The sequence below is a fragment of the Cygnus atratus genome, chromosome 11 (assembly GCF_013377495.2).
Source record: "Cygnus atratus isolate AKBS03 ecotype Queensland, Australia chromosome 11, CAtr_DNAZoo_HiC_assembly, whole genome shotgun sequence".
Classification (NCBI taxonomy): Eukaryota; Metazoa; Chordata; class Aves; order Anseriformes; family Anatidae; genus Cygnus; species Cygnus atratus.
Window position 1 is genome coordinate 12,931,317 of NC_066372.1, and position 26,407 is coordinate 12,957,723.

General features: G+C 42.6%; 1 protein-coding gene across 5 annotated transcripts in view; it reads right to left on the reverse strand.

The window, feature by feature from the left end:
- Positions 1 to 26,407, reverse strand: part of CEMIP (cell migration inducing hyaluronidase 1) — a 115,044-nt gene that overhangs the window by 4,118 nt on the left and 84,519 nt on the right. For 4 of the 5 annotated variants that reach the window (XM_035554573.2, XM_035554574.2, XM_035554569.2 and 1 more), the window contains 15 exons: positions 21,122 to 21,327; positions 17,998 to 18,067; positions 16,974 to 17,102; positions 16,173 to 16,258; positions 13,542 to 13,673; positions 11,565 to 11,600; positions 11,330 to 11,485; positions 9,635 to 9,815; positions 7,666 to 7,881; positions 6,528 to 6,739; positions 5,872 to 6,057; positions 4,980 to 5,184; positions 4,125 to 4,211; positions 3,674 to 3,831; positions 673 to 773 (listed from right to left, as the gene is read on the reverse strand). In XM_035554573.2, the coding sequence (XP_035410466.1) occupies positions 673 to 773; positions 3,674 to 3,831; positions 4,125 to 4,211; positions 4,980 to 5,184; positions 5,872 to 6,057; positions 6,528 to 6,739; positions 7,666 to 7,881; positions 9,635 to 9,815; positions 11,330 to 11,485; positions 11,565 to 11,600; positions 13,542 to 13,673; positions 16,173 to 16,258; positions 16,974 to 17,102; positions 17,998 to 18,067; positions 21,122 to 21,327 (2,161 nt within the window). The remainder of the gene's footprint in view (positions 1 to 672; positions 774 to 3,673; positions 3,832 to 4,124; positions 4,212 to 4,979; positions 5,185 to 5,871; positions 6,058 to 6,527; positions 6,740 to 7,665; positions 7,882 to 9,634; positions 9,816 to 11,329; positions 11,486 to 11,564; positions 11,601 to 13,541; positions 13,674 to 16,172; positions 16,259 to 16,973; positions 17,103 to 17,997; positions 18,068 to 21,121; positions 21,328 to 26,407) is intronic. The other variant, XM_035554575.2, reaches the window with a different exon arrangement.

Here is a 26,407-nt window from a genome sequence, read left to right on the forward strand (position 1 = left end):
GATGAAGTTTAATTAAAATTGCATTTACGTGTTGAATGCTTGCATTAGTTAACAATAGCCCCTTTGTGACACATAGCAGAGGAGAAAGAGAGCAGGAAACCCCCTGTCAGAGCAGGCAGCTTGAGTTGTCTACTGAAGCTATTATCATTTCCATGGTGGTTATACTCAGGGAAAAAAAAGCTTGCAGTTATTGCTGATCAGAGCATTATGCACAAAGAACAATATTCTGGTGCAGTACGCGATACTTTGAAATCAAGACGCTTGATTTCAAGTTGGAACTTTGTTTCAGGAGAAAACCAGATAAAAATATTTGCAGACAAGTCAAAAAAATGTTTTGGGGCATATAGTGAGGGGAAAAAAGTCCAATATTTCTATTGTTAAAATACCTCTTTATTTAAAACAAATCTGGAAGCCCTGGAATTCCTTTACTCTAACAGCAACTGCCAGGTCACTTTTCCATCTACAGTTTTAAACCAAATGCTGTTATCCAAATCTGCAGGGGATACAACCCTCCTGAATAAGTAACTGACGGCTCCCAGGCTGTCTGAGCACATGCTGATAGGAATAAGCAAGGCAAAGTTTAGAAGCAGAAAAAAAAAGTGCCTTTATGGGAACCATGGGAGGGGAATAGATCAAAGCATTGTTAGATCTGCATTTTTAAAAAGCAGTTACCTTTTAACCTAAAGCCCTCTCCTGCTCCAAGTTTCTCCAATACTTTAGTCCATGGTCCTCTTGAAATGAATCTTCCTTTAGACGTCACCAGCACTATAGAGCTGAAGGAAACAAAGCCATTTATAAACAGATGAAGAGTTAGAAAACAGTCCTCGCTTGTCTGGCTTGAGCCTGTGTAACTCAAAGACACCCGTGAACTACAGTGGTTTCTGCCTTAATGGCTTTTGTCAAAGCTCAAATCTTAGTCATATGTTCACTTTTCCAATCATGCAAAACCCATTAGGAAACAGATGGAATTTGCCTTTTTTTTTTTTTAATACACTGTTTTCTAGGGTGGTTCAAATGTTTCCAACCAGCACTTCCATCCTGCTTTGCTCGGAAAGGAACATGCTCTCCCTGGGATGTTCATTGCAAGTCTCAAATAATCTGTCGTCTTAGATTTTTTTTTTATTATTGTCCTACTTGCATAAGTTTTTCACCTCAAAATTTCTTGGGGTCCTTTACAAATGCAAAGTGATAAACAAAAGACTTGAGTTAAGTACTTTAAAGTAGTACAAATCTGCAAACACTTGGATAAAACTCAGTAACCAACTGGGCTTAATTCTAAAAGTGTAGAATAAAAATCTGAATTAAACATGAAGGGCTAATCATACAGAGAAAATTGTCCAGAGTGGAGCACAGGCCACTCAGGGAAGTTAACTCATTACTTCCTTACAAGATGCACAAACACCTCCAAGGGTTATCTCAGAGCACATCAAGGAAGAGCAGTACACTTCAGTGAGCTCGGTGGAAGTTTGCTACTACGTTCAGTGGGGCTGGGATGCCATTCTTGCTCAGCTCTTAATTAAAGCTGCATGGCAGAATAATTGAGCAAACACTTGGTCAGATTAAATAATTTCATTCCACCTTGCAGGGTTTCCATGAATGAAGCTTTCCTGACTCAACTGGCTCTCAACTGATAGTCTTGCTGGGTCTGCTTTCCTGCATCACAGTGGACACGAGTTGCTAAAATTAATTAGGCAGCAGCTCCTGCAGAGCTCAAGCCCTGAGCTACTGCGTGCTGTAGTTACATCCTAACACCTCAGCTGGAACTGAAACTGTTCAGGGGAAAACAGCAATGGATGGTGGCAAAGGAAAAAGAGAAGCAGAGGATTTAAGAGTCATCAGGTCTTTTCCTAAAATAAAACCGAGGTGTTAAAATCCACCAGTGCTTACAAGAATGGATTGAGCCTTCAGGCTGGTTTTCGACTACTTTGTGCATGCTGAATTGCTTCTTTTTTCTTTTTTCTATTTAGTAAAATCTTTAGTTTCTATTAAGCCTTTTCTACTATGGAAGTTTAAAATAAATTAAACAGATGTTTTGTTTTCTTACCCCTGGGAAACTCATCAGAAAAAAAAAATGGATGTATTAAAAAAAAAAAAAAAAGTAATTTGGCCTGCAGAGTGTTCTTTAAATGAACCAAGAGGCATGTCATTGCTAGAAACAGCTCTTCTCACATCCCCAGAGCTATAAACCTATTTAAAAGTTGTTCTAGGAGTATCATCATGAGAGGCTGGTTAGGTGTTTTGGGTGGTGGAGCCTCCTCCCCTCTTTGAGCACCACTCTTCAGTACAGCTCGTGCTCTGCACCGCAGAGGGGGAATGGTGACAAGAAGCTGCTGGCTGTACGGTCCCTCCTTCTGTATGGTGTCTGCATCCAACTGAACAACACCGTCACTCAACAAATGGATGAACGATGGTTGTAGGTGAAGTCTTTGTCTGATTGGAATGGAAAGGCTGGGAAAGCTTTTGGTGAAATGAGAAGAATTTGAGGGTTCAGCCCTTGCAAGCACATGCAGCTGAGTGAGACCCAAGAGCTGCTGACCAAGTTGGATCCAGTTCCAGTCCTAACCCTAACACTAATCCTAATCCAGTTCCAATATTAATCAAGAGAAGACAATGAGGCTCAGATAGACTCAAATGCACTTAAAGCCTAATTACAATTCAATCCTCTAAAGTAAGAAAGAATCCAGACAGCAGGGTTCAGTGGGGACAGAGTGGACTTTTTACAAAGGGGGATGATGATCTCTATGAAATGTCCTATTTTACTTTTTTTAATGAAAGAAAAGTGAGCAACTACTATACTTCTCTACAGTAACCACTTGATGTGTTTTTTTTGCAACCTTTAGGACTATTTAAGACAGTAGAAACACTTCTGCATCCTCATTCATGGCACCCTGCTGAAACTTCCCCCCAAGGCTCTATAATAAATCCTAGAAAAATATCCTGTTGATCTGCCCACAGATTGCTCATCAGCAAAGCAATCATATTTGTATTAAATGTTAGGTACCGGATTTCAAATCAAAATAGGCTTAATAACGGGGAAGTATATTCATTTCCCCGTAGCTCTCTACAAACCAGCATAGGAACAAACCCTTCACATAACAGGTTTCTGATTTTGTTACCTTTACTATTCCCACAGACAAACCCACTGTCCTCCAGGATGCAAGAGCATTCTTTGGGTACTTACCACCCACCTGCAAAACTCTGTAGTTCTGTCTGCCCGTGTTTTAAAAACAAAAGCATACAGACCTTAAGTATTGGCAGGAAACATGTGCAAAGAGGAATGCATTTTATTAGTGGGATTTTCTGCTATTTGAGAGAGTGTGCAGGCAATAGAAAAATGTAAACTGTGCACATCTGTACCGATAAGTGCTGAGTTTATTCTTGAATTTAAGCCTGCAGTTTATCTGTAACCCACCACATAAATGTGGATCTGCAGTTTATTAATCAAATGTAGCTCTGCAGCTTATCGGAGGCTTGATCTGTTCCAAAATCACAGTCTGCATCTTTCTGCAGCCTGGATGTCCTGCACACATTTGGACTCTGTAGGAGTCAGCAGGTACAGAAACACATTGCTAGCCCAGTCAGTCTGGCCCGTGTTAGGTGACTAAAGCCACAAAAAAGATGTGTTGTACAGCATTCTTGTACAGAATTGCCTTAGTAACAGCAGATTACTCACTGATCTTTGATGTTGTTGACATAGTTTTCTATCTGTGCTGGGATTCCTTGTAGAATTGAATTCTTGAATGTTACTCGGTCAACCACTTTCCCATGATGTCCATCAATCACAATCAGTTGAATACCCTCATCGGTGAGGAAAAACCTTACACCATCAACCTGTGTGGAGGGTAAGGAATATTCTTGGTTTGCTGAAGAAACACAAATGCAAAACATTCATCTCTAAGAAGCACTGATAGTGTTGAATCAGGGGACTGCTCATTATATCAAAGGGCAGAATTCCAGATCACTGAGGTCAAGCTGTCCTGCTTTTTCTTTTTTTTATATATACAAAGCAAAAGTGACCCAAATCTAATTATTCATGGTAACATCATAAGCAAGTTTTCCACAAAAATGAAGCCAGTATCTTATATATCTTTGTCTCATAAAGTTCACTGGGATGACCTGCTTACTTCAATGTATGCAAAGTCGTCCTTTAGGTGGAAGTACTGTTTCTTATAAGTTTCTATCTTCACTTCCAGTAGGTGGTCCTTTGTTTTCTGTTTATTAAAAAAAAAAAAAAAAAAAAAAAAGGTTCTGATGAGGATTTCCAATACCTGAATGCTGAAAACATTTTAAACCTCAAAATTCAATCAGCAAGAAAGCTACATAATAAGCTGTGACTTGCCAAATTGCATTGCTAATGAGACTGGGCACAATGGTAACCTCTCTGCTCACCCTGCCAGCATCTAAATTGTTTCACCAAATGGCAGAGCTTAAGTGATTCTCACTTTGCAGAGCCGATACGTGATTCTGTGAGGCTTTGCTATGCATTCTTGCTTCAAGGGTAATGAGTGGAAAACAAAACAAAATAAAACAGAAAAATATCCCCCTCCTTCGCTCAGAACCAGAGTGGACAGGATATAGGAGACAGTGTGTTGTGCAAAATCCTTTATGTGAATGAGACACAGCTGAGCAGTTTCCTCTGTTCTTACAGCCTGGAGGGGCTGGAGGCCAGGCAGGCATACTTGTCTCTCTCCAACATCACATTCCCTGGACCAACCTGTCTTCCAGATCATCACTTTTTACCCTGTGCTCTTACGCACAGCTTCAGCTGAAGTTATGAACAGCTCTGTCCTTTGAGGACCAATGCGCTCTGCACTTGAAATAATCTGTTTCATATACCTTTGCATGCCTGGTCCATTTCAGAAAATTAGGCTCGGGATAACCTGAGTCCGGTACAGTCTTTCCATGACTGTGGGAACAATATGTGCCAGAACTACAGATTTACAATGACAATAATTCTGTGATAAGAACAACTACTTTACCAGCTGTGCACTTGATAGCTTCTTAGGCATTGGCACTTCTACTATGGGCGTCTCAATGTACTTGGGATAGGCCATGGCTTCACAGTCACTGATACCAGCGTGCTTTGGGATCACGGCTTTGATCCTTATTCGTTCACAGCCCTTGACAGAGCAGAAAGCAAATCTCTCCTTCTCATTTTGAGCTTTAAGTTTCAGAAACAGCAGCCTGTGGATAGGAGAGAAGAGTGAAGAGCATACTTCAGCATTCTGTGCAAAAAATGACTAAGTCCCATTTTTAACTCTTTCCTAATGCTTTGTAATAATGCATGTTGCAAACCCTCAGTCTGCAAATTATAATGCAAATTACATGCAATTAAATGGATGCATCTCAGAAATGGTTTGGGGAGGTCAGGAAAATTAAGACAGAGATTAGCTGACACCTGAACTACCTTAGAGCTCTATTTTATAATGTTCATTTACACAGAGAGATAAATGGTTTTTATTTTATGTTTCTTTCTTTCTTTCCCATTTTTTTAATTTGTTAAAAGAAAACAACAGACTTCACACTCCTGGTTCCTGTGCATCCCTGTCTTAGTATTTACAAATCGTTGCTGTTCAAAACAAAAAGGGTTGGGTGTGTCTCCAGTTCAGTGCTATGGTCTGCACTTTACTTTTTTTTTTTTTTTCCTAATTTGTATTCACTTGGCAAAACATTTCCCAGAGTAGCTGGCAGTGCAGCACAGCCTATGAATGACTGGCAGCTGTGGGAGTCCCAAGAAAATTAAATGCTGGTCACATTCCCAGAAAGAATTCCTGTTTTTGTTGTGATCCCTGCTAATGGCATTAGCCAAAAGGCTCATGATTTCAGCAGCTTTCTCAACACTGTCCAAATAAGTAAGGGTCATTTCCTTACCCAGTGTCCTCATCCCAGTAGTAGTATCCCTTGCTAGGATATCTGTACTCCAGTTTCTCCATTTGAGAGGTTCTATAGAAGGTTCCAGTTTTGTATGTTTTCTTCAAGAGACGATTGTGAATGTCTGACAGAATGGAAAATGTTGTCCCTCTAGGATAACAAAACCCTACTTGGATCCAGTCATTCCTAAAATAGCAAAGACCCAAATTATAACAAGTTGACACATGACTATTATTTTCCTGGGCATGTTAAAAGCCAATTTAAATAATTCACCCTGAAATGTAACTTATTTTTTTCATGGCCAGTTAAAATTTTAATGACTTGGGATGAATCAATGCCATGTAAATTAGACACAACATCCATGGGTTAGTTGCGCAGTGGGGGTCAGATCCGCTCCTGACTCCTACACCTCCAACTTCTATGCACCAGGAATGAATTAGCTCTAGGCTTCTAAAAATGAATGGTGTTATCTTCCAGGGCTTCCCTGGGGAGGAAACAGGAATCTAAGATGTCAGATGGAAAGATGGTGAAGTCAATGGACTTCCTGGAACAAGCATGTTCATTCTGGAAGAGTTCATGAGGCGATGAGCTCACCCATTAAAAATATGCAGTTACATTATTGAGCTGGAATGTTGGAATTCAGTTGGATCACTCACTTGTTGAAGTTGATGAGCCATATGGCCAGCTCTTCAGGGGCTGTCTTGTCCCAGTGGATGGTGTAGCCTTTCCTCAGAGTTATAACTGGCTGATACTGCTGGTAATGAGTGCTTTTGCTTAAAGCCCCTTCCAAGTAGAGTGGGTGATTGTGGTAGTCATTTTTTATTATTTTCATTTTGAGGTTGGCTGGCTTGTAGGCTTGGATGTAGATCTAGATGAGAGAAAGAATGAACTACAGTAAAACATTAAAGTCCCAGCTACTTAATAGCTGTGAACTTGTGCGAGGCCTGTGACTTCAGCAGTGACCTGTATGACATACACTTATACCTGTATATTCAGTTTCTTCAGCTTCTTTTTCACTTTTTCAACAAAATAGACAGTTTTCAGGAAAAAAAAAAAAAGATAATTTCCTTGTCCACTGAGTTCAAGAGTGTGTGCCAGTTAAGGCTACAGGTAGGCCTACAGCTGGGCAGAAGTATTCCACAGTGTTAGTGGCAACCCTTGGCTGTGGGATGTCATCTACCTCAGACATCTGACTTCTGTTAAACAAGGACCCTTCTGTCTGGATTTCAGAAGCAGGAAAAACAGCTCAGTGGTTATGAATTGATTTTAGTGGCCCTACACTGAAAAAAACAACACTTGCAACACCTAAGACAAAAAAAAAGGTGCTACTCATGAGAGGAAAGTAAGGGCTCTCTCCTGGCAGTAGGGTGAGGAGCTCGTGTGGTAGGAAGAATGGTTTGTGGTTACACAACAGGATGAAAGATCATGAGAGCTGAAGCCTAATTTTTGACTCCTCAGCACACTTCCCATAGCACTGTGGGTAACATTTCCTGTCATTAAACAAGGGAAAATAACCTTCCCCTACCTGGAAATCAGTAGATTTGGGAATATTAATCTGTTAATGCTTGTGTAGTTCTCACAGGACTTCAGGTAAATTTTGTTTCAGTTAACAGTAAAGGCCAAAGCATCTGAGCAAAAGCCCAATATCTTCACCTTCAAAACCACCTGTTCACACATGCAGTTAAGTCCTGGGCACCCCGAAGAAATTCAGTTTCTAAAGGTCAAGATGTACAGCGCCAAGAGAATTAAAATAAGTATAAAGTGATTACAAAACTGCAAAGTTAGCAACTTTACCTGTGCGTAGTGTCCACTGCAGATAGAACCTCTCCAGTCGGGCACGTCGATGCAGTCAGGGTGTTTGATTAGCCAGTTATCTTCTTTTATCAGGTATGAGCCTGGATATTCAGACACAGAGCCATCTACATCATGAAAAACTGATGTTTTATCACCATCCATATCCAGATCATTGAACCAGGGTCCAGGTTCTCCAAAGAAGACCCTTGAGGTAATCTAAACAAAACAGTGAAACACATTTATGTCACCAAAAAGGAATTAATCAGTTAAAGCACAAAGCAAAGGACAGCTGTGGTCACTGACACGGCTCAAAGGACCCATTTTCTGACTTTATTTGGTTTTAGAAAACAGCTTGGACAAGAAATATTGTTGAGTTTGGGGGTCAAGTTGTGCACGTAGAAATCAGTGTATGCATTAATAACATCATTCTTTAAACAGCCACAGATTTTTGGCTGTTCAGCTTGAGATATTGTAAGCTTGATATTCTGTGGCCCTGAAGCTCCATGCCTCCAGATGAAGTTTGGAGTTCCAGGTGTTTTGGGATAACAGTTCTGTGCTAATAAAACTATGAGCTTCTGAACTAGGGCATCCAAAGCTGGAAACAACAAAATCATTTTCAGCTCAGTTGGTCCTGTTAGTTGGTAGGAACATCAGTGTCATTTGCTACAGGAACATTGGGATTTTCCCCCTTTACCTGCACACTGCCTCTTCATTAAGTCTGAAGTCTGAATAGAGATGGGTCGTGCTCTTTAAAGGTGTGTCTGATTTGTCAGACAGAGCAGACACAGATTTTCCTGCTGACCCTGGGGGAAAGGCTAAAATAACCCAAACTGCAGCCACAGTAATGAAGACTTGTTTTAAAATTCTGGAGGAAGGTTCAGGAGACAGGACAATTTCACTATAGCCACTTCACTTGTTGTCCACTAATACATTTTTAAGGTTCCAAAGCCACATAAAGTCATAATGATGCTGGGAACAATCAGTGACCTCCCTTGGGAAATGGCTGCTCAGGCAACTTCTGACATATTTTTATCCAGCATAAATAAATGTCATGTCACCAGCCTGCTTGGTGCAATGTGAGAGAGTGACCTACCAACACTTTGGGGGGAATTTTGCCTTTCCCATCCCATTTGGCACAAGGATCACTAGTCAGCACTTTTCCTGACACACGAGCAAGTTTGCTAACTTTTTGAAACTTAAGCAACCCAAATAATTTCAGTCCCAACCACTTTATTTATTTGTTGGTCATGTTTGGCAGTTGGATTTAACAGCTGCTGGAGGTGAACATCAGCAACCAGTTAGCACATATTTGTGCAAGCAAATACAAAAATAACTAAATCACAGACCCCAGACCAGGTTCAGACCAGCACCCAGAAGTTCATGTTGTAATTCAACATTTGGCAGCCACTTTTTGGCTGGATTCTGCTTTCATTTATGTCTGCAGAACTGGAGTCCATGGATTTACCCTGGTGTGCAGGGCTGCACAGTTATCCAGCATCTGCTCAGTTTCACTGGCTGTTTCCCAAAATTAGTATTTGTTGCTTCTAGGTGAGTTAGACCTTCCACAACAGACTTCCCTCTGTTCTTTAATATATATAATATATATTTAATATAATATATATATACCTGTATTGAAAATAAGGGGGCAGATTCTTCTCCCTAATTCACCAGTTTCTGAGACATACAGAAAGGAAAGTGATTTTCACTTGAATGCCACTATTTTTTTTTGATACTGATGCCTACTTCTGTTTTGCTGCAAACTCGATTTGCTTGTTATTTCACCCACCCAATTTCCTCTCTCTCAGGTATCATTCTCTTTTTTAAATTTGTGACAAAGACAACAGGCACCTCCTGCAGATCTAGTTTTTTTTTGTTTTGTTTTTTTTTCCCAAAGGCTGTTACACCCTTTTTGCCCACAACCCTGTTTCCAAGCCAACTGGCAAAGGCCTTACTGGGAAGGATAACTCACAGGGACATCTTCAAAATGGATGTCGGTTACGTTGTTGTTGGGGCAGCTCTGCCAGGCGTTATTGAGCCTGAAGGCTAAGGCACTCGTGTGCCGGCCATCAAGGGCAGCAAATTTGCGGAAGGTGCAGTTCTGGACGTTGATCGGGCCATCGTAGAACTGAATCCCTCGAATGGGAAAGTTCCTAAAACACATTTGGAGGAGACAGAGACATGGTCATGACATGAGCATGAGGTTGAGAATGCATTCTAGACATGGACAGTCCCATAGCACTTGATTCTCAGCTGCTATCATTTTCCACAGCCCGTAGGATGACTCCTGAGTTAATGTTTTGGAAGAGAAGGGATTTCCCTGCTTTTTAGGTCTGTGAAGTCTTCTTAACCTTGCAAGTTCATCTCAAGTTCGCTCATGTCTGAGACAGATCATCTTTATTTAGTCTGTACTTCTCAAGGGAAGGAACTTAGAGCTGTGCCAAGGCATTGAACTAAAAATGAATAAATCCGTGTGTGCTATCACAAATGAGTTCTGCAGCAGCGAAACCTGAAACTCCTCAGATCTGCACAGACTCCTTGGGCTGAGTAACAGTAGGGCTAGAAGAAGTCCTACCACATCTTTCAGAGAAGCAGTGCAACTTAATTGCAGTAAAAACAGATTTGAAATTGAGGAAAGATCTCACCGATAAGGTTGAAAACAGTTGAGAGGGCACAAACCAATGAAACTTTAAAAGCTTTTTCTGATACCAGCTGCAAAGTAAAGATAACCCTATTTTCATGCTGATTAACTGAATGTGATGTTTAAACTCCTTAAGAGGCTAAGATGATATTTCATATTTCACTTACAATAAATCAGGATTTGATCCCTTTCTCATATGAATGGTTTCCCTTCAAAACCCTGTTTCTGTGGCAAGTTCACACTTCTGTCACTGAGTTTCTGCACACAATACTTAAGATAATAGATGCCCACATATTTATATATAAAGGATATTAGAAGGAGAGCCCTAGTAGAGTAGCTTTTCATTATTAGTATGGTCAACAATAAACCTACTGCATCACTACCAACAGGCAAAGTTGAGACACATAGAATGGCAGAAGAATATCTGTTGAGATGTTTTTCACTACAGAGCTACTGTTAGGATAACTGTTTTTGGGAATAACATCAAAACATTACTTCACTTGCAAACAAATCTGTAGGACTAAGGTCCAGGAACAGGCCACACACAAAGTTCACTAGATGTTTTGAAGCTATTTACTGAAGGCATTAAATTCCCGTAGCACAGCAGCAATACTAACAGCAGCTCTGAGGCCATCTATGACCACATCTAGGCCAGCTCAAGCCCAGGGAAGGCCTTCTGTGAGATTTCCTGGCAGCTGCCTTGGATGGAGACGGCCACTTCATGCAACCACTGCTGACTATATGTACAAAAGTTCCCAGCTAGCACACACTCCTTTGACTGTCTCCTCAACTCTGTTTGCGAAGCGGAGGTGAAAGAGGAGAGGAGCTTGATGCCATCTTGGCAGCCTGCAAGTACATACCTGCCAGCAGCAGCTGCACAGGGAGGGCTTTGGGACAGGGAGACATGAAACCAAATCCTTTGTATGCAAGCTATTAAACCAAACAGTGCTGAGGAAACCACACTGGATTGGAGTTTGTACCAGGAGTGGGAACAGCGAGCGCTTTGATGTGCTGAGCTGAACTTACGGGCCGATGGGCAGGGTCCTGCCTCTGTGATCCAGGCCTCCAGGTCCCCAGATCTCGTTGTCCATAGTCTCCGTGCCCAGGTTTCCGCTCTCGCCAACAAACAGGCTGTTCTTGATTTCTTGCTTTGAGCCGTCATCATGAGGGAAGGTCCCACCACTAGAGGGAAAGGCCTGGAGGTGAAGGGGCTGCTCACAGCCTGTGCCCCACGCTGCGGCACAACCTGTGTGACACTTACCTCGCCAAGGTCAGCCCAATGCCATTGTCTGCAAACCTGCCGGGAGAAGAGAGGTGCTTCAGAAGAGATTTTTGTTTGGTTTTGTTCGTTTGTTTTATCATGTCAAACTGAAATCACCAAACCAGTGAGGTGGAGGGCAGCAGGGCTTAATTACTGAATGGTGCTCGTAGGAGAACTCAGGTTTTTGCGTGCTTGTTCCCTTTCCAGTTTTGGAAGATTTTTTTTGGCACATCTCGAGGTATTTGTGGCTCATAAGAAGCAGCAGACATGCACCTGGCTGGGTGTAGTTTACCTGTCAAAGGTTTTTCCCTGCATCTAATTATCACACTCGTTTCACTGTTAGGTAAAAAGATTGTGTTTATCTCTCACCCCAACTACCTTTTGTTATTTAATAATGCTTTGTCTTACCCACAGCTCTGTGCTTCCCTGTGTTCACGTATTACATACTGTTTGCATGAAATAACTTTACTAGGGGAAATGCTGTAAAAGCAGTGAAGCTTGGCTTCTTTTTCAGTAGCAGGAAGACAGAGATCTGATCTTCCTTATTAAAAATAAAAATTACAATGTCCTCCCATTTTGCTCAAATTCCAAAGCTTTTAGATGAGATAAATCACAACTGTTGATCAATGCCTCCAGCTTATGGGGAGGCTACAATTAATATGATGGTTTGAGTCAATACCTTGATAGCATATTTACACAAGTAAATGTACACTTCTGTCACTGTTCTCTCCTGCATATCAAAACCCTTAGTGGAGAGCCAGCAGCTGAGTAAATCCCAGCTCTGCCTTATCCCACTTCTGTCTCTAGGTGGCAGCCCATTACACGCTATCACCTCCCCTCTGTTTCTGCGGCCCCATAAACGTACCCTGCACAGCACATTAACATTAGTTTTGTTAATGTACTACATAAGTCTTATTGTAGCAACACAAACGGAAATTACGGTGGCTATAAAGGCAATTACAGTCTGACAGCTGCTTCTTTTTATTCAGATACAACCGTAGGATTGCTACTCGAAGCTCATAAAATGGGGTAACGTGCTGAGTATCTTGGTACCCTCCAAACGTGGCACTCAGAGCACAAACTCTAAGTGACATGCGAGTGATCTGCAAAGACATCACTTGTCGGCTGTGGCGTGTGCTAGGTATTTCTGGTTCACAAGAAGCATAAACAGGGCGACTCAGTGTTACGTTTCCGACTGTTCTGCCCCGATCTCCTTCTTGCCAATCTGACAGGTCACTAGAGCCAGTTTATAGCCTCTGGTGGCTTTAGGAAACGTGGGTCACTCCAGGGTAAGGCAACCCTGCCAGCAGCTGGGCACCAGATAATGGAGAGACAGCTATTCGTGGCAGGGTGATCACAATATGCCTTGTAAAGTAGCTTTTTTCCTTTTTTTCCTCTTTCTTCTTCTTGGTTGATATCAAGAGCCTGGCTCAGCAGAAGGAAATGTAGCAGATCATCTGTTTTCAAGTGCAAAAGAAATATCTGTTCTGACCAGCACAGGAAACAGCACAAGACGTGTTTGCCCAGTTTCTCTCCCTTGCTGCTATGATGCATAGTTTCATGTCTACTTCATCAGTACTAGCTTATTCAGCATAACACTGAACCACATAAAGCTGATCTGTGACCAGACCTAGCCAGGAAAGGTGGTGGATTTTGCTGACTTCTTGCCAAAGCACCTTGTTTTTCATGTGAGAAGGTACAGTTATTTGCATCTGTGCAAGCGTGTGTGTGTTTGCGTGTTATCATTTTTGCATGCTGGTCAGAATCGCACACAAAAACAATCTAAGTGATCTTCAGTGCAGACAAAAAACAGGTTTTGTTTGCGTAAAACAATGCCTGTGTTAACTTAATGTTTCATCTTTATTTCAATCTTGGCCGTATGAAAAGGTGCAAAGCAATATAAATAGTCTGAACCACAGCTATGCTCGCCATAAACACCAGGCTGAACTCCGAGAGTTGAAATAAGGCAAAACTCACTGGCAGTTGTCCAGCCACACATCTCCACCCCGCAGCCAGGCCCCGTGATCCTGATTCTTGTAGGCAATAAAGCGCTCGATTATTGCGGGTTCCCTGGGCTTCAAAGGATCAGCATCTTTGTGTGGGCTGTATCTGTAACCAGAAGGAGAGAAGAAACATTGGTGAGGGAAGGTAGCCTCGCTCGGTCTGCGGCCCTGCAGGACATCTGGTTTCTGCTAGCTCAGAACAGCCCTGGGACAGCAGTCCGGCCAAGTAGCGTGTCTCGGCGAGCTGCGGTGGCCAGACCCCACTGCCAAGGGACGGCCAGTCCAGGCGAGGCAGTTGTAAAGACCCGCTCCAAGTTTCCTTTCACCTTGTCATTATTGTATTGCTGATATATTGCTGCAGGCACGGAAAGTTTATTATTGCTCCCAAAAGGCTGAGATGTTTTTTAATCCTTTTCTGTTACCCTTTAGCATATTCCTGTTTAGATAAGTGTCCTTTTGTTTCCCCTTTTGAGCATTCTTATCTCCTACCCTTGGCCATACTGTGACAATGAGCATTTTTTCCTCACTGCAGAAAGGAACTAAAACATCTTGGAGAGGGGCTGAGAGTAGCTCCTCCACTACCCATTGCTCAGGACACACATAAGAGATTTATTAGCTCCGAAACCCTCAACTATGATGAAATATTGGCCTGATGTAGGAAAAAAAAAAAAAAAGAAAGAAACATAAGTGGAAGCTACAGCAAAGTGTGTCCTCAGCTGCTGCCTGTCTGCAACCACTCGGACGAGAGCATCTGAGCGAGGATCTAGCTCGCTGCGGTGCTGCTGAGCTCGGCTGGCATTTACCCGCTCCTGAGGGGTTGCTCTCCTTACTGCTACCGAAGGAGCATCTTCCATCAGTACAGCATGGCTTAGAAATCCTGACAGATGAGTATTCAAGTCAGTGCCAGCAGCGGATGGTCCAGAGATTAAAATTCATGCCTCGCCAATGGGTAGCGAGGCCAAGCTGTCAAATCGCTAACAGATATTCAATAGCGCTTTGCTTTGCTTAATAAGCCATCATATCAATCTAAAACTGAGCAGCAGGCTGATGGGGTTCCAGTAAATGAATATTGCTTTGGCAGCCTCATCACTATGAATTTGCTTTCAGAGAGAGATTTAGTATCAGCCCTTGTGAATTCCCTAGACATTGTTAAATACAGATATTGTGAGATGGATTCCAGTTTCATTCACATCCATGTGTATCTGGAATAACGCTACAGGGTACGGAGTTCTGCCCAGATATTTAATGCCGTAATCGAATGCAGATTAATCTCTCCAGCTTTGTAAGTGTCCAGCCTACCTCCAAGGCTGCCCTGGCCAGTCCAGCTATAATCACTTATTCAGGCTTTCAGCCTTGACACATGAAAAGTAGAAAGCGGTAGAAATATTTTGAGCTGCAGCCCACGCTGGTGGGTAATCACCAAGCACAAACATGACTGCATTATGAATTGCTTGGCTTCCAGGGGTCATTCCTGCCCTTGTATGGCAAGGGACAAATTGCCTTTTGTAATCACTTACTGTGTCTCTGGCAACAGGCACTTTCCCAAGGCACACGTTCAGCTATCTGGAAAAGCAGCATCGAGCTCCCAGGGGAATTTGGAGGTATTTGCAGGGAAGGCTGCTCTTATTATTTTTTAGCAGTTACTTTCATTATGTAATTAATTTAAATGTAATTATTTCAATTGATTTTGCATTAAAATGATGTAAATAATATTCACTTTGGAACTTCGTTTAGCATCAGCTGCAAGGCAGGGCACAGGGGCGATGCAGACACAGGATAAAGGGCACAGCTGATGACTGCAGCGCTGGCTGGGTCACCTCAAGAGGACCGATCCCACCCATGCAATCCTTGCCCAGTGTATGACTACAGCGCCCGAGAGATGGAAAGGGGAAAAGAAAAACATTGAGAGTCATTCTCCCCTCCTGGGCAGAGATGTTCAGCAGGTTGCTCTTCCCTAGATGTTTTCTTCTGTTGAGGAACCCAGTCATGGGAAATTGCAGGTTCAGTGCCACTGGAGGCACTGGCGTCAGGGAATAAAACTGTGCAACTTGAGAGCATTTAAGTCCTTTTCTCTCCCTGGGGTTGGCAACTATGTTAAGAGGCAGACCCAACCTCTAATGAGATAAAAGGGTGCAAGCGCAGCCCTTATACTATTACACTTTGCCTGCAGAAGCCCTTTGCTTACTTCAGCCTCCCTGCTGTGCTCTGCTTTGGGGAAAGAGTGGGAACTCTCAGGTGCCTCCACACCAGCAGACCAGGTCTGCTGATATGATACATCTATAGAGAGGTTCTACCTAAAAACAAAACAAAACAACAACAAAAAAAAACCAATACAACACACTAGCGCAAGTGTAATATCCATGCCAGCTCAGCTCAGAGCTGAAAAGCAAGGACAAAACAGGAGGATGTACATGCTGGGAGTCCTTTATGATATGCAATGGGGAAACAAAGTTAGGTGGTAAATCTAAATGAAGACCTTTCTTTAATAAGAATCCCCAAAAGCATCGCAAGGATTCTCATCAGCTTCCTTGGGAGCAATGTCATAGCTCTCAATCAGTGCTATACGTTAAGTCTTTTCCAAACCAAGCTGTGCAGAACACTTTACCTCCCAGAAATCAGTGTCAGGATAGGTCTTTTGTCCTTGGCTGACGCTGGAGTTGTTTTAACGCCATTATCGATGATCATTCCAGCCTAAAAGAAAAGGGAAATGTGACATTACAGTATATTTATTCTATGGTTCTTTTGATTTCCAGGCTCTTTCTCTAATTGTTCTAAGCCAAAGCTTATCGGATGATCCTATAAACTGCTTCTGTTAGCAACATACGAAATAGAGGGTTGTCAACAATATCAGGACTTGTATACACCCCCCAAACTGCTGCAGGTTAACAGAAACTGAGCGATTCTTGTGAATGTACCCCCATACCCATGAACACGCTGCCATAGTCCCAGACCCTCAGTGATGAGCATCCCTCACCTCACAGCCCCACAGCACGGGGGTAAATAAGGCAAGAGTGAGAGAAAGTGATCAGACACGGCGGCTGTATTTATCCCTCTAGAAGCTGTTCAGTTAATTGCTAACATTGGCAGTTGGGGTCTATAATTAGACAAGCTGCCAATAGATGGTGCTCCTAGAGGAGCTATTTTAGGAGAGCAGCAGCACAGAGCCTAGTGCAACTGAGCGGAGAGAAGAGCCTTAATGCCCAAGAGCCAAGCTGAAGCGGGTGCTGGCTGACTCCAAGTGCTCCCACGCCAGCATTCGAGCTGCTTTATCTGCAGACACAAACAGGCTTGCATGAACTTTTAGTGAAACAGAAAGCACAGGCTTTAATAACTTGCAGACCCGGAGAGCTGGAGCGAGAAAATGGTGTTTTTTGGACGGCAGCATTCCAGTTGCGTGCAGACTCACCCGGTAGTTGGAATGCGCGCGGTTGTTGGAGAATTTCCCCATCGGCATGTGCTCCGAGTAGCCGGGGGAATACATGCCTGCCGAGGGCCCCGTCGGCACGTGGTGCAGCACAAACCAAAAGCCTGTTTCCTGAGAAAAAGAACCGGCAGCTGAGCCTTCGCTTGAACCTCTTTGCTGGTCTGCATTAGCCCGAGGATTTATCAGTAAACCCACAAGACATAAGCCAGAAGACCAGGACAAATCACAGCTAGCAGCATTGACCTCTCTACTACACTCAGCAGAAAGTTGAACGTACACACACACACACACACATTCACAGTCACACTCCTGCCCAGCATCTTCGGGGTGCTTGAAGTTAAGCTCTATATAGAGCTTATCTATATAGAAGGTATAAGCAAGACTTTTGTAATTCACTCGTGTCCTCCCGTCAGTGTATGTGCAAGTCTTAAAAATCAGGTCAATGTTATTTACCTGCCTAAAAATATATTTAGGAACCTGAATCCAGGTAATCAAATTTTGAAGATTTAGAAAGACTCATCTCGTAAACAAAGAGATACGTTTGCTTAAGAGACGCATCTCTTTGTTTAAGGATTTATTTATTTATTTGTCTTTGTAGAAAAATAAGAGCTCCTGCTGTGACCAAGAATTCCTGTGGAATTAACATTAGGACTGATTGAAATTTCAGGGGAACATTACTGTACCGCAATCAACAGAATCATTGACAAAGACTTCACTGGCACTATGCAGCCAGATTTATTTCATTTATTCAGGCTGCACACTGTGCAGAGGGTGGGAATTTTTGTTAAATCCATCCAGCTCTAGAAACAGCAAGTGTGGAGAAACAAGAAGTGTGCAGCAAAAGGAAAAGCATTATTTTTTACTGGCAGCACTAACCACATTAATATATGTCTCGATCTAGCAGTTTCAAAAATGCCTGAGTAACAGAAGCAGGTTTTGTTCCAACCAGAGCCTTGCAGGGCTCGAAGTTCTGAACTGTTACCAAATCAGAAACTTCTGTACTCACTTCAGATCCCGCAGCTGCACAGTTTATAAGGTTGTTGTGTGGGTTGGCTATCCAGAAGGTGGATACAGCGCTGCAGATGAGGAAAACAAAGAACGAGATGAAAATGACACTTTGAGCACATGCCAGAATCACAGCTCAACTCCCCGCAGTACAGGCATGGCTGATAATGCCCCAGATAAGGGGTCCTGCCTAGGGCAAAGGGGCTGTTTTTTTTCTTTCCCTTCTCATACCGCATTTGTCCTCTGTGGTTTGACAGAGAACATGGCCTTATCTTTTAAAACCCCCGAGTATTAAATGAGGAATTTCTATTGCAATTCCAAGCCTGCTATGAAGCTGTCAGGTGTCAATTCTGTTTTATGATAAGGTAAATATGTTGTTGCACAAGCTACAGAAAAGCACTTTGCCTCCTAATAAGCCTCAGGTTCATTAGAGGTTCTTTTAATCAAGGGACCCGATGAATTACCTCTAAAGGCTTTCCAAGTATACCCCAGCACCTCCTTTTTCTGCGAGCTGCTGTGATTCATTAACTTTATTTGCTCCCACCCCCCCCATGCATTTCTTCTGGGACAGAAGGACTCCACTTGCCTAATGCACATAAAAGACTTAATTGAAAGATTCCCGTCAAGGAGGGAAGATCAATCCATCACTGTGCCTCCTGTGACATACAGCATTCATTAACCAGTGGGCACATGAACTTTCAGAGGAAAACCTCCAGTGCTTACAAACAGCAGATTCGTGGCTTGCTCCCTAAATTTGCTGGGTGAGATTCAAGAACCTACCTAACCCTTATGTCTGTTTTATGAAGGACTTCATGGGGGCTTTATTCCAATGGATTTTGCTGACCTGAGACAAAGTTTGGCCTGCATGACTTTATCATGAAAACATAATACAGAGCTGGGCTACAAAAATGCAAATTGAAATTATTTATAGAGTGCCTCCTGCTGCATAGGCAAGGGCCTCAAACCCACAGTATTTCCACTGTGACATGTCGGTCATCCCAGTCCTGTCCTGTCCCTCGGAGCCATGCGGGTTGGGGAGGTTATTGGCACAATCCTATTATCTTCACCGCTGGCAGTGGCTGCCTGCCTGCCTCTTCCAAGCCAGCAGAGCCACAGCTGGTGCTCATCCCTCATCCCTGCACTGGGCGCCTTGGCCGCTGTCCCAGGGGATGGCATGGGCTGATGCGTGGGACAACACTGGTGTACTCATGCACCAGCAGGCTGGATGAACCCAGTGCAAAACCAAGGTTTTGTCTGACCAGTCCCTAAATGCTTTTATAAAGGAAGACGTGGCAGATTGAAGTACTGTAGGATTTTTTCATTATACTTCTGCATATCATTCCTAGTGCTTTTTCATATAATAACCTTCCAAAATATGACACAAAGTATGTCCCTCTGATTATTAAATGAATTTTCAGTGGAAAATGAGCACAATGGATGATTAACTCTTATTTTATGAATGCAGACATTGAGTGTAATTTACAAACAAACACAGATGTGAAAAAGAGCATTGCATGTATTTCAAATCTTTCCCTTGCCAAAGTAAAAAGCTAAAAATATGTTTCTTTGGCCAAAACCCAGTCTGTTCTGAGGACAGGATGGGTGATACTGGCAGAGTCTCAGCAGGTTGAGAGTTTTTCTAAATAAAAGAAAACCCCCAAAGATTTTTAGCTGTTAGGCATCAATCAGCTTCTCGCTGTCTCATTTTGAGGATGGAAGTCTAGCTCCAGAGACTTTCTCATCGACTTCTTGTTGGTCAGAAATTCATCTTCTTCTAATGTAGATCTTTTTCCCCATCCAAATACAGCAAAATAAAGCCCTGGAGAAAAATCTGAGCTAGGGGCAGAAACGTTCCTCTCTCCCAGCAGCTTCAGTGCAGCATCAATGCCCTGCGGTTTCAAGACAAGACTTCACTGGGGAGGACCTCCCTTCTCTTGCATAGGGGTATCGTTCTCAAGCTTTGATGATCACCATCAATTCAAAACTTCCAAAGGCAAACTTGACATCCACAGATTTGCTCCAGACTGTTTGCTATGCTCCCTGTCTGCTTGCCTAGCTGTTAAGCACACAGGTTGTACTTTAAGAGTTTAGTACTCCAGAAGAGTCAGGGCAAGGGGAGGAAGAACAAGAAAGCTAATTAACTATCCAATATGCATCAAAACAAGTAGATGGTCTAAGCAGCCAGTAATTACAAACTGAATCATATTCCTAGGTTGTGCATCTTGATTTAGGGGCAAAAAAACAGCTGGAAAATCAGGGAAAGGAGTGCTAGAATGGCTTTCAGGAGGACAGTGACCTTGTGACAAGGTCAACTACCACTACAGTATTCGTGACTGGCATTTCTCTAGCTTGTGTTTAAAAATTACTACCAACAATGATCCCATTAATTCTTCTAAGAATAAATTCTAATGCTTAACTGTGTGGCCAAGCTGGTCATATTTCTTCTATACTTCACCTGATTTTTTTTTTTTTTTCTTCAAGGCAACAGAACTGCAAAAAGAACTTGTAAAATTCCTTCTTGTTGCAAATGCTTCTATAATCCTCATCTAAACCTCAGCTGGCAGGTCTGAAAGGACTCAGAGGAAAGGATCTTGCAAAAGGGAGATGAAAAGCATTCAGCATTTTTCAAGTTTAATACTGGGTTTGTGGCAAATAGAAGTTTTAAGAAGTTTTCATGGAAATGTTTTCATGAGCTCATACATAGACAGACTATTAGAGACCCAGCAGACATATACAGTCTTTGATCTTTTATTGCCAAGTTCTAATTTTGTGCTAAACTGCATTTATCATACCATTTTGGTTTCACTTCACAGTTTGGGTAAACTGCCAAATGAATGCATAATACTAATGCTGTATCATTAAACAATATCTGTGCTCTGCAGATAATGGCTTTAGAACTAATATATTTTCAAAATCAGCTATCGTTCAATATGAGCACAAATGTCAGAGCCCAGCCCATTCTAAACTCAGCAACTTCTGGTTGAACCAATAAGACTGCTCTCCCAGACCTTGGGGCATGAAGCCCAGATTGGAAAAGAGGATTATGTAATCGTATGCACATAATGCTATCTTTTATGGCTCAGTTCCGCAAAGAACAGGCAGAAGAAAAGGAGGCTCGCACTCACCTACAGTCCTGCCTGGGTTTGGGGATGTACCCTGGGTAAGCTCCCTCCGTGATCAGCTTGCACATCCTGCTGTCCCGGTCAGAGGGGAGCAGAGTGCTAGGTTTAACAAGCAGTCCAAGGCAGTGGTCAAACGTGTTGCGCTCTTCTGGTCCATCTTCCGTAAAGAAACAATGGCCCAGTGCATCATAACCCACAACATCCTTCACCTGCATAAAGAAAACAAAGGTCTGTGTTCAGGCTTCATCCTTCAGCCATTATATAACAAGAAGAGACTTCACAGTAATAGCACCCCAGTACCCTCTTGAACTCAAAGTGTAGAAGCAAAAGCAAAAGCAAGATCACTTCCTGCTCTTAAGAGCTGACAGCATAAACAATAACTCCAATGTTTAAATTTAATTAGAATTTGTCATCACCTAGGAAATGTTAGTTCCATTCTTTTGTCTGTCTGCAAAATCAGAGACTATCTTAGCATGAGACCGGAAAAAACATCGGGTGGGGAGATGAGCGAAGGATGTTAGATGCTCAGATCACATCTGGGCTCATTCATCTTCATATGGAGTTACATGAACAGCTATATAAAATGCATCTGAAAAATGCAGCTGAGCTGAAAAAATATTTTTCAGGCTATCAGAGGGGTGGCAAGTTGTTTTCCAGACAGGCTGGCTTGTTTTAAGTTTGACCTGATCCTTTTTTCCAAGTTGTTGACAGAAGCTTTATTTGACCCTGAGACAAATCAGCTGGTGTTAATCAGTGCCGTTCTGTTTCTGGTTTGAATGATGTTAACATCAGGACACCATTGTGTAGGACAGAACAACAGCCATCAACCCACTAGAAGATCTGAAAAAAACAGTTTCAGGAGCATATATGCAAATATGTGAGTTTGAAGCCTAAGGCTAGGACTGGCTGGGAGACAGCAATCCTCAAACATGCTGTGTCCAAGCAAGTCAGTTGTTATTGCTTATGTCTAGGATATGGAAAATGAATTTCAGGTCAGGTGAAGTGCTGGCTCTCCTGGCTCTCTCCTTAATTGTTCCATCAGCCCTCACCCATCAGCTACCTTTGACCTAAAAAAACCTTTCTGGCAAAGCTTAGCTAGATGCCAGTGTGTTCCTATCGATGCTTCTGATGAAACAGCAATGGTGAGGGGGCAAAAGAAGATATTAAACTGGATACAAAGCCTGTTCTTTATGGTGTCATTGGAAGACCTAGACTCCCAAGCACCAGAATTACTTTTGTAAACAGGACTGAGATTCCTCTGTCATCTACGTGCCTCATCTCAAGGCAAGGAGCACTGATTTCAAATCAAATCCCAGGACTTGTGTTGAAATGATTACAAATATGTTTTCACATGAGAAAAAATACCACTTGCCAAGTATATTATGAGCTTACATCTGCACCCACATCTATTATGTATCATCCATGCTCCACTGTAAATACTCAAATCTCTGGACACAAGTCACCACAGTAAATTAAACACAGCATAGACCTGCAAAGTTGTGTATTCCATTAATTTACCTGACTGAAATTTACGGCTAACTTTGCCAGTTTAATTAGATGACAGTTTTTGCAAAATTGAGGCTTCTTTTTGCAGGTGGAGAAAGTATGTACTACACTGAACTGTCCCTCCCTGGACACGTGAGTTGTCCCAGCCTTGCAATTGTAAAGGTTTATGGGACAGGAGAATATGTCAGGAGAGTGATCTCTTTTCAGAAGTTTTCCAACATGTAGAGGAACTCTTTCAGTCACAGAGATGTCATAACTGCACACAGCCACCGAAGCCAATTAGTTTTCTCTCACACAGCTGTACCATTGGAAAGACACATAAGGAATGCTGCTGTGACATTTAGATGATGGAAATGGTTTCCTTAGAGAAACACTAGCCATGTGGTGTGGTTATTTATCTTGCCAGCCGGCACACTGCTCCACCAGGAATGGGGTATGAAAACCTGAGGTGACCAGACTAGAGCTGGGGCAAAGCCCACCTCCGTGCATGGGAAGAAACGTCACAGGAGAATGCCTCCCCCAGGACATCCAGAGAGGAGTGAGGCAGAGAAAGGAATGTGCACTGGCAGAGGGAGAGCCAGCAAGCCTGGTGTTGTCCTAACTCATCCCTGAAAGGCCACAGAACAACATAGTTGTCATCCAGGGACCTGTTCCCTAATGCACTTGTCACCCTCCATTTGATTAATTATTTTTCCCATATCTCATCTCTTGGTCAGCTCTGACTTAGTTTCCTGTGTGTGTTTTCATACACAAGCCCAGTGCTGAAATGTTTGGATAGCAAAAGAGCTGCTTGTTCCAAAAGCATTTTTCCAACTGATTTAATTTTTGATTTGATTAAAGCCTTCTTAATAGTCCATAATCTCACCTTAACCATGAGTAATTTATGGCCAGATAATGCCCTCCGTGGTAAAACTGTGCAGTACAGCTGGATTACTAAAAGCAGATACCACTGAAGTAGTTAGCACAGCCACTTATTCCATGAAGTACAGCTCTCCCCTGGCTCCTGCCGGAGTGTTTACTGGCCTCCATTTAATTTCCTGCCCTGATGGCTGTTTCTATTTTAGCTTGCTCACTGGGATCCAGTGGAGAGAGTGGGAATCAGAGCAAAGTTTCATCCCCAGGATTGCAGTGGTGTAACTGGGTGGTTTTATGGCCAATGTGTTAAAGAAAACATTGGGTAATTATTGGCATTTTCAAACATTAATTATGGTGAGAGGAGAATTTCTACAGATTTGTTTCCAGAAGGACCCTCTTTCCCTCCCTGTAACTATGAATTTGTAGACAAGTGCAGAATAGCCCACTGATGCAAGTGAACTCCTGATGGGATAGGGAGTTTTAGCAGCACAGTGCAGACCCACAGATAAAACAGTCCTGCCATTGGGAATAAATAGGCACTCTTCAAGGCATTTACACAGGTACTTAACTACAGTCTTGTGAGAAGCCCCTTGGAAATCAGTGGCCTAAAGTTAAGTACATCCTTAAATGCTATGTACTGTGCTGAGGTTTAACAGTCCAGCTATATGTTTTTTGCATGTTTCCAAAGTACAGTTCATGCACATCATCGAGACAAATTTTCCCTCAGAAAAGTATGCTTTGGGTCTACCTGACCTCAGAGGGAATGACTGTTACCTGGGGGAAGAAGGAGCTCATTGCTGTCTACAGAAATGGTGCTCGTGCATGTAGAAACATGTGGTGTTGCCCAAGTAAGACAATAGGCAGCAAGGAAATGTACGGAATAACCCTAGTAGTCACCAGAGACCCGTGTGGGTGTCTGTGAATTTATCTGGGGCAGAAGGAAGAGGAAAGGAAGGAAAATAGAGTCGGAAAGCAGATGAGGAGATTGCTGTGGAATCACCTGAAGAATCAAGGCTTGGAGCTGCTGAATGCAGATGTCTATCAGAGCAATGAGACACCATTTAGGTGATGCAACCTTTGGAGCACCTCTTCTGTGATGCAACTGAACAAACACAGTTAGATTGCTTTATTTCATTGGGGCTTTCAATTCAGCCATCAGCAGCAGTTGTATGGTTAAAATAAAAAATAGGTTAAGTATTATGAGTGGAGTTCAGCGTTCACACATTTCAATAAATTATAATCTGCAGAGATTAAATTCTTGATCAACAGGTTAGTTTTTATGTCCTAAATTCTAAGATTTCTCTTGGGTGCCTTATGAAGGCAAACCACAGTCATCTAGGGAATGGTGGCTGTTGAGTAACGGCAAGAGAAACAAGCTGCTTTCATCAGCTGCATCACTCTGTCTGAATTTCATCATGTCATCTTGTCTGGAAAAGCCTGAGCACACGGATCCCTCTGCCATGGATTCCCCAAGGTGCAGTTGTCACTCGGAGAAAGCACAAGAGACAGAAATATTTCCAAATGCTCTATACAAATCCTTCTGTCTGACCCATATGAAAAATGCCAGGCGCTGGGTATTTGGGTTGGCAAGAATTAATCAGTAGAGAATGAAGATCTCACGTCACATTGAGAAGCAGGGCTTTAGCTGGCCTGCAGCTCACCCACAGCTGCGCAACCTCTGTGTAACCAGTGCATTCATGGTGGCATTGGTAAGGCCTTGGGATCGTGTGAAAAATGTCCTGCAGCACTGCCCTTCCACCCTGCACATGAATTGCGTGCTGAGCCCCCATGTTGGCGACTTTGAGTTGGCAAGATCCCATATGACCCTGAATGCCTTATATAATTTAAATAGCAGAATGCTTTTTTTTTTCTGGAAGCCAAGTTCACTTGTTAGGTTTCACGTTATAAACTTAGAAGGACAGAGGTCAGAAGTAAAACCTCGTATTCGTAAATAGCAGATAAAAGCAGCTCTGCTTCTAGGGCTGCAATTTCAATGCCCTTTCTTTAACTTCTGTGCATTTTAATTATGCCTATGATGTCCCTTTCCATTGCTGCCACTTTTAGAAGTTGTAGCCTGCAGGTCTTGCCTAAAGGAGACTGTAAGACTAAGCCCATCGTGTGGTAGTGTCAGCAAAGGAGGAAGCAGTCATCCGTAAACAAAGGATTACAACCATGTCTTCACCAGGCATTGGAAATGAAGGATATCCTCCAAGTAAGTATGAGTGTAGCCTCTTATAGACTCCTACTGTGAGAGGGTATGGTAACTTTAAAAGAGTTTAAAAACAGCATGAATACAAACTCCTAATGCCATCTAGGTGATGGTCTGCTGGTGATACGTCTTCTCTTAAATCTCTGTTATATATGGTAGCAAAGCTCTTGACTATACAAATACTCCAGGGCTCTCATACACATTTTTAAATTTTTTTTTTTCCTTTTGGAATACCCTGCCATCTCCCTGAATGGGCAGTGATCCTTTACCTGCAGAAATCTTGGGATTTCAAGACTGTTTTTGAATGGATACTTGGGAAAAAGTTGGCTAATCAAACCTGATAATTATTTCACACCTTTTGCAGCTCTGCTTTTAGAATAGATTTCTTCATATTTCCTGAATGCAGGTAAAGATCTCTCTTTTCTCCTGTTCATTTTTGTGAATGGAGCTGCCTGGATATATAGCTTCAGTAATAGCATTCATACTGTACTTTTTAGGTCTTAGTTTCTTTACTGCAACCAGGTGGGTGCTGGGTAGGAGACCCTATCTGTTATTAATGGTGTGGTTGGCTTTGAAGATGCTGCCTTAAAATAGTGGGAAGCTGACAAAAGCAACAAGGGACGTGACCAATGCAACCCATTCCTATCCCAGAAGTGCCAAAGGAGCAAGTGTGTTTTCTGAGGAAGCTGTCAGAGGTGGCATAGCAGTGAAGAAAGCCT